The sequence below is a fragment of the Argopecten irradians genome, chromosome 5, assembly GCF_041381155.1.
Source record: "Argopecten irradians isolate NY chromosome 5, Ai_NY, whole genome shotgun sequence".
NCBI lineage: Eukaryota > Metazoa > Mollusca > Bivalvia > Pectinida > Pectinidae > Argopecten > Argopecten irradians.
The window spans coordinates 31,790,050-31,798,256 of NC_091138.1; the positions used below are offsets into that span (position 1 = coordinate 31,790,050).

The 8,207-nt window shown below is 34.6% G+C and overlaps 2 protein-coding genes across 4 annotated transcripts in view; one reads left to right on the forward strand and one right to left on the reverse strand.

Moving 5' to 3' along the window:
• The window catches only part of LOC138323540 (katanin-interacting protein-like), a 45,126-nt gene extending 44,708 nt beyond the window's left edge, over positions 1-418 (reverse strand). For both annotated transcript variants that reach the window (XM_069268210.1, XM_069268209.1), the window contains exon 1: positions 288-418. In XM_069268210.1, the coding sequence (XP_069124311.1) occupies positions 288-309 (22 nt within the window). In that variant the 5' untranslated portion in view covers positions 310-418. The remainder of the gene's footprint in view (positions 1-287) is intronic.
• A 120-nt stretch (positions 419-538) lies between these two features.
• Positions 539-7,696, forward strand: LOC138323541 (tRNA-splicing endonuclease subunit Sen54-like). 2 transcript variants are annotated; one of them, XM_069268211.1, is made up of 9 exons: positions 539-829; positions 1,496-1,660; positions 2,090-2,153; positions 2,519-2,602; positions 3,660-3,811; positions 4,442-5,274; positions 5,594-5,651; positions 6,679-6,807; positions 7,218-7,696. In XM_069268211.1, the coding sequence occupies exons 1-9, from the start codon at positions 750-752 to the stop codon at positions 7,372-7,374; spliced, it is 1,722 nt and encodes a 573-aa protein (XP_069124312.1). In that variant the 5' UTR covers positions 539-749; the 3' UTR covers positions 7,375-7,696. The 2 variants fall into 2 exon arrangements, with proteins under 2 accessions (XP_069124312.1, XP_069124313.1); XM_069268212.1 differs by lacking the exons at positions 6,679-6,807; positions 7,218-7,696 and adding an exon at positions 6,541-6,618.
• Positions 7,697-8,207: the final 511 nt, after the last annotated feature.

Consider the following 8,207-nt stretch of genomic DNA (forward strand, 5'->3'; position numbering starts at 1 on the left):
TGGCATATGGCTTAACTATTAAATGATGTGTTCTGTATATATGTTTGCATTAGGTAGCAGTATCCCCAGAAAAATCAAGTTTTAACTTGATGGATGTTTTTTCTCTCCAAATTAACGATATAATATTATAGCTTTGTAAAGATGAACTGTTGTTTACGTCACATGGGACCATCAGCATGCATCTCTATCTCGTCTGTTTACCTGAGTTACTGGGTCACTATCACTTTCACCATAACTTTTCCTTTCAAAATATTCACATGCACAAACTCTTATAAACAACACCTTACCATTTGCATATTGGCGATCCATCCTGCTTAATTTGATATCAATCAGAAATCCAGAATATCATAGAATATTATTTTAAAGAAGCACACGGTTTTGGTTGACATTCCATAGTAAACTAAATGCTGCGCTTGCGCATTGAATTTAAGCGTCTACTTGATCAACTTTCGTCTTGACCTAATGTATTTTCTTCCTCAAAATCAAACGCACAACGTTATCCGAGGTAATGTGAACCGGATGAAAACACAAGATGTGTCCCGAAATTCGCACGTTCATTCGGAATGTTGGAGAGATGCGAAAACGTGAAAAGCAAAATTTAGAGAGAAAAGCTGCTTGCAAACTTGTAATGAAGCTCACCGTCCTATGACAATATACAATGTATAGTGTCATGTGTTTGAAGAATTATATATTCCATCCATAGAAAATAATTTTGGTTCAAAAGTAGAATTGATATTCGATTTGACCATATGATGGCCAACGACACAACATCACTTTCATTGCAAGATAAAGTTCCAGACGCAGTCCTGTTGAAAGAAAAGGTTCTGAGGTGATTTTGATAAGTAATGTTATAAACTCTATTGATATAATGACTGTAACGGGACTGGACTGGGTCGATCATTGGTGACAAGGCTAGGTACATTATGTACATTGGTCCTTGGTTCTGTAGAAAAAAAACCCCCAAAAAACAGTGCATGACATATAAACTTCATCTTGAAGGTTTGTCATTATCCCCGAAGAAGAAGAAGGGAGGATTCGAACCTGAACCCGGGACTTCCGAACACTAGCCGGATGCTCTATTGCTGAGCTACCTGTACCTGGTAACTGGTGATCGATCCTGTCCAACTGGCCACTACATTTTATCCACTCTTGTTACAAAATTGGCGTCTGGTTAATCAAATCTCTATTAGATATTTCATTTACAATGTGCCTTAGTTTATATGACACATGGATCCAGTCACTTAGCTTTTCGCAGTAAGAAGCATCAGTGATGAAATAAGAACTGGGAGTTTGAGATATTAACAATGTAATAAAAATTCTATGTTCATTATTTACTCCTTAAAACTGTTTGAACATCAAATTTTAATTACCATAGATTGGAGATTTCAACTACAGCCTGTTGATTGCAACAGGATTTAACTTGTCCCATGCAGTGACTCTAGCTCCATGATTGTTTGTAATACTAACATGTTCATATAAAATCTTCTTATTGTAGTGCCCAGGAACTCTTTAAATACCGCAGACCACTTGACAAATCTGTACCAAACAGAGGTGGGGCTAAAGACTTTGAACCCGATGGCTCTTTCCTTCAGTCTAAGTGGATTGAGGCTCTCAGTCAGGAAAGGTCAAAAATCCTCAGAGAACAAAGAGTTGAGCGAGAGTAAGTGACTATTAAAAAAAAAGAAAATGTATAACAAAGTGTTTACATGATGTACAGTAACAGCTTGCATCCTGCATGTGTCCAAGACAATTTATGTAGGCAATCAATTAATCAATATTTTCAAATATTTTGGTTTATTGGCTATAGACAGTTGTATTTCAAACTGAAAATAGCTCGCTGTTACAGGCCAATGAGAATAATAATTTATTTTTAATAAATTATCTGAAATAGAGAAGGATCTTATGTAAGTTGATGATAATTAATTTTAGTAATATATTGCATTATATTGTTGTGACAGTTTTTAGTTAATTATGACAAGATTACAACCAGGAACCTTCAGAAAGCATACTTCAACATCATAAAACATAAAAGTATATACCAGTATGTACTGCAAGTTGAATTTTCTTATTATTTTTTTTAATCTGGTAGAGGTGGCTTGGTGAAAGGAGAATGGAATAAAGACCTCCAACTTGTTGAACTTGAAAAAGAAATGGTAAGTATCTAGTCAATTGTTATTTAAAGAGAAAGTATCTAGTCAATTGTTATTTCAAGAGAATTTACATGGAATCCTTATTATTTTCAGAACCACTAAGATTGATATGCATAAGTTAAAACTTAATGTGTTACAGAAGTATCGTGGTGAATTCAAAGTTGCAGTCAGATGACTGTTTTTCAAATTTTGGTTTCTGACTAATCGATACCATCACTGGGTTTGTTTTGTGAAGTATGATACACAGTCCTCTGTATCACAAAATTCTTATAACATACCCAGGTAAGGTTTGTATTCCTTATTCATTATACTACTTTTGTTTGATTATTTTTGCCAACAAATGTTAAATGTAGTTTGTTTATCTACAGGGGAAGTTTTGGACCTACATGGGATTTATAGACAGTAGTAGGAAATGGTTGTTTCCAGAAGAGGCACTGTTCCTGATGGAAACTGTAAGTGATGTTTGAGATCTTTTCCATTTAATTAACCAGTCATAAAGGTTTTCGTCTCTTTGAAGTTTCCATGCAACTCTGATTAGTCCTAGTAACAGTCAGGGCAGAAATCAAGGTATATAAAGTTTTCCCAAAAACTGTTTAGGTATAATTCTTAGCTTGATCAAGTCTTAAACTAATGATTCTTCGGGTTCTTCTTTTTCCGCCACGACTTTGTCCAACCATTTTCTCGAATATGATAAGTCGGATCGCCATGAAATTTTTGCAAGGTCATTTCTGGTGACCTGCAGATGTGACGACTAGTCCGAATCGCCTTAAATCGGTTTCAATATGTAGTTTAAATCATATTCTAAATTGTAATAGTGAAAAATACCATAATCATGTGTAAACAAAAAGCAAATTTTGTGACGGTTTCAAATTTTCTAAACCCAGTAAGAGTTATTTCCCTTTATTCACTGTTCAGCAGGGATCCGTTTTAAGTGTAATTTCATTTTTAATGTATTTTTAAGTTATAGATAATATTGTTACTAGTGACATAAAACAATTTTGAAGTCATTTTTGGTGACCTGCAGATGTGCAACTTTTGCAGACCAGGAACCAAGATGGCCGCCACGGCATGCAATTGGTCAAAGTTGAACAAAAAGGAATATGGTTGAGAACACAAATCTAATACAATTATAGACATTGCTGTGCCTAATATATAAAGTTTAAATGATGTGACTTTTCAAAAAGTATTTTTCTTCTGTGAAATAGAATTTATTTACTGGTAAAACAATGTCACGTCATCATTCAGGGGAGGTCACTCTTGTCAAATTAAGCTCTGTGGAGATTTGGGAACTTTATGTGACGGCACTAGTCACAATTAGATCTTGTTGCTATATAGATTTGAAGTTTTATTCCTTCTTATGGTCTGTAGTGTTGTGCTAGGATTTTTCTACTAACCTTTACTCTTACCTGTAGTGTTATTTTAATATCTGGAAATCAGAAATATGCTTTCAAAACATAGAGGATTACTGATATCTAACTTGTGACACACGGAAATATTTTTCTCTGACAGAACACACTGGTAGTAAACTATAAGGGATTACCTCTCAGTATCCAGCAGGCATACGCAGCATTTCTAGGATCTGTTACTATGACAACCGACTGCTACCTGGTATATTCCCACCTACGGAGACTGGGTTACGTAGTGCTGCGACATCAGGGATGGTGAGTTAAACAATCCTTGGAATTGTGGCACAAGGGTTGGTACACCCCATTAAATCTGTAATATATCTGGAATGGTTTGTCAAATACAATGTACTCCATTAAAACAGCATTAAGAATGGTTTGTCAAATACGCCATTTAAACAGCATAAGGAATGGTTTTTCAAATACCATATTAAATTTTAAGCATAAGAATTTATTATTAGTACTATGCAAATTGTTTCCATTTATGGGATAAATAGATCTATGTAATATTTTGAACTTGAAACATTTTGCAAACATTATCACAGACATCGCGAAAGTTGAAAAAAATAGCCGTACATTCGGACTGGCAAGGACTGTGAGTAAGCCGGACTGAACAAGATTTGCCAGACCAAACTTAAATCTGAATTTTTGAAGTAAACATAACTTCCTGCTATTAGTATCCAGGCAGCTGTTTTCATGATTATCATATGCAGTTTATGTTTTTGCCAGGTTTTGAAATAGGAGGTCCGAGTCGTATTTTGTCAGACATGTCCTTCAGACCAGCAAATTTTGCGATGTCTGTTATTGTTAGTTATTTTGACAAATATTTGTCTTATTTTGAATAATATGCAGTGTTTACTTCAGTATTTCACTTTTGGGTTTTCACAGTCTAGATGTCACAAAGTATGAAAGGAAAATACATCTCGACCAGCATGTAAAAACCGACAAAAAGAAGAGAAAGCACAAAGGTGATCCCAATGTCAATAACACTAGTCTAGGTAAAGGTCATAAGAAGGTCAAGGTCACCACTGAGGTCAATGATGAGGAAGTAACGAAAGAACAGATAAACAGTGATCATTCTGACCAATGTGTATCAGAAATGGAAGTGGATAGACCTACAGCTGAAGGAGTGAATAATGAAAGGACGAATGATGTGGAAGTATGGGACTCTGATGGAACAGCTGGTGACAGCGATGTGGATAGAACCACAGTTGTACTTGAAAGGGTGAATAAACAAAGGACATGTGACACCGATGTGTGGGACATTAGTGGTACAGCAGAGGACATGATGGAGGATGGGGAAGGACAGTGTGTACCTTACTCTGTGTGGGATTTTGATAAATTGTGTTTCCCTAACATAGGGGGTGTAGAAGTACTAGAGTTACAGTTCCCAAGACTGGACCTACTGCCCCACGGAGTAGACCTCAGTGAAGCATCCAATACATTTGACGTTAAGGAGTATTTTTCACAGCAAAGAAAACGTAACAAAAAACAACGAAGACGACAACAACAGCAACAGGACAGTGTAGAAAATTTGAAATTTTCTTATTCAGAAATGATTCATAAAAGGAGAAAAATAACTGCCTCAAATTGGGGAGAGTATAAAAAGAAGATGGCAATTAAAGACATTGAGGATGAAAATGTGTTTGTCTCCCCAGCAGAGTGTTTATGGGAAGGGGAGATAACTCCATTAGTAAGACCAAGTGATGCCATATCCACAGGTATAAATATCTGCTTTATTTATCAATATATAAAAAATTCTTTCCTTGAAAAACTTTCATTTTTGCACGATCATTAATTTAATAATAGAGAATTATTGATATCAGAGGAATTAGCAAATATATACTGAAACAACATATCTATTAAATGTTTGCCAAAATTTCATTAAATCAGTCTGCCAAAATATTTCATATTCTAGATGAAAGTTGTTTTACATATGTAAATGGATGATAATTTCTTTTTAAATCATCACCAAATGTTAAATTACTATATTATAAATGTTTTTGATGCGTGATAAAGTTCCTATATTCTCCGTTTCAGAAAACATCCTGAATAAGTTGCAGATTATAGAAAGTGTCAATCTTACGAGACGACCAAGGTAAAAAAATACTGTACACCAACTTTCTTTTGTGTGCGATTAACTTCCAGGAATTTCGCATACCAAGTTTATTCACGAAAGTTTATCTCTGCGATTTAATATCTACATCGTTTATATGGATAGGAATTTCCATTTAAATTTAAATCAATGAATGTTCATATTTTCAAATTTGTTTTGAGTGGAAATCGCAAAATTAGTAGCTACAGAAGAAAGTTGGTTTATAGTGCAGGAATTGTATTCATATCAATGTCTGAATTTAGTCACTTTTGATTAAAAGTGAATTTTTCATTGTTCCAAAAACATATATTAAACATTTTATAAAACAAACAAACAAAAAATTAGATAATTGACAAGCATAAGAGTGTCTTCTCATGTAATGTCGTAGGAGCAGATTAATGTCTTGTCAGACTAAGGTTAGTATCCGACAAAGTCTTTAGCGAGTAAGTGTCCTGGTCATTGTTGTTTTATTTTACCCGTAAAAGTTACCTGGTAGATTATCCTATAGTTAACCTGAAGGAGTGGTGTTGTCTTATTTTTCCTGTAGTTTCTAGGTAGACATGCCTGTAAATTTACCTAAATGAGTGGTGTTTGATGTTTTATTTTACCTGTACATATCCCAGATAGACACATCTGTTGAGGAACCTAAATGAGTGGTGTTTGATGTTTTATTTTACCTGTACAGATCCCAGATAGACACATCTGTTGAGGAACCTAAATGAGTGGTGTTTGATGTTTTATTTTACCTGTACAGATCCCAGATAGACACATCTGTTGATGAACCTAAATGAGTGGTGTTTGATGTTTTATTTTACTTGTACAGATCCCAGATAGACACATCTGTTGATGAACCTAAATGAGTGGTGTTTGATGTTTTATTTTACCTGTACAGATCCCAGGTAGACACATCTGTTGATGAACCTAAATGAGTGGTGTTTGATGTTTTATTTTACCTGTACAGATCCCAGGTAGACACATCTGTTGATGAACCTAAATGAGTGGTGTTTGATGTTTTATTTTACCTGTACAGATCCCAGGTAGACACATCTGTTGATAAACCTGATGAACCCGAAGGAGTGGTGTTTGATGTATACCTGCCTGATGCCAAGTTTAAAAAGTCCAGACCAGGAGTTCCTAATCACAGAGTTTGTGTTTCAAAGTAAGTTTTATAATGTGTTATAATGATTTAATATTGAATAAGAGTTCATATTCACCAAAAGTTATACATGAACCAGACACTTATACCTGTATTTTCTCAATATAAAAAGAGTTATTGCCCTTGTTTGAAAAATTATTTTTGGCGTGATTGGATACATATATTTCTTTGATATAAGGCAAAGACATGCGATAACTGTTGACATAAATAAATTCTTTCATTGATGTTAACAGCGGATCTACTGTACATTTACTCATGACTATACATACTCTGATATGTTTACTATGATAATTCAGGGCTTACAATTATTCTTTTAAGACAATATCTCTGTTGTGTGATTTATTCAGTTGAGATGCAATAAGATAGCTCCTAAGTGCACACTGATTTCTTATTCATAAAAATTTGTGTTTTAGGATCCATGGACATCCACCAAGCCTCCAGCAAATTACGAGTACTCAAAGATTATTTACGGATGATGTGCCAATCAGCTGGGCTGTACTCGACCATGGAGACATAGCTTTCTATCAATTTTCAGACATTTGTCTCCCTCAGGAAATTTCTATGGGGTAGGAACAAAACTGGACTCGATGTTTTTTACACAATAAATTCTTTGAAAACTTAATTTTATTCCGTCTTTGTGCTTGTTTATATTAAAATTTCTTAAGTTTTATTTTTTTTTTTTATTTATTTTAAATTGTGTGCAATATATGCGGCATACATCAACATGGCGAAGAGACCTCTTATCAGATGTATAGCAGGATATTTGTGAAATACATTAATGTTTAATTTTATTCAGTAACTGTGGAGAAGTCCAAGCAAACTTTCTATAACCTTGGTGAATAGTCAAAATGTAGGACACATTGAAGTTTTGGTACTCGAATTAAACAATGCCCGAACCCATCATATCTAATGGCCAAATAAAAAAGTTTCATCAGTGAATAGTATCAGAGATACATGTAGTGTTATGTGATGTATGCAAAAGGCGTAAAATACTGATATGTAGGTCATAGTAGAATATATAGGTCACAGTGACCATTGTTTGTTACACAAGACACCATCTGGTCTAGGAGCTGCAGTGGCAGAGTGGATAAGTTGTCCTTACATAACACTGCAAGTACTGTACCTCAGGGTTGTGAGTTTGAATCCCATGTCATGATGAGACATTTGTATGTTATGACACCTGGTCAATGGTTTTTCTCTGGATAATCCAGCTTTTCTTCACTATCTAAACCTACAGACATGTCCTTAAATGACCCTGGCTGTTAAGAGTATATTAAACTAAACCAAACCTGGTCTAGATAAACTTTAAATAATTTCAGTAACAAGTGCAGGAAATAGAGAAATGGTAATTTATGAAAAGACAATAGAATATAATCATGGTGATAATCTGATGGTGTAGGACT

What these genes read in the sequence shown, in the direction of transcription:
- LOC138323541 (XM_069268211.1), top strand. Translation starts at nt 750, where the DNA reads ATGATGGCCAACGACACAACATCACTTTCATTGCAAGATAAAGTTCCA. An exon ending in GTGCTGCGACATCAGGGATG is followed by an intron (nt 3,812 to 4,441) that starts GTGAGTTAAACA and finishes GGGTTTTCACAG; the next exon opens with TCTAGATGTCACAAAGTATG. An exon ending in CACAGAGTTTGTGTTTCAAA is followed by an intron (nt 6,808 to 7,217) that starts GTAAGTTTTATA and finishes TTTGTGTTTTAG; the next exon opens with GATCCATGGACATCCACCAA.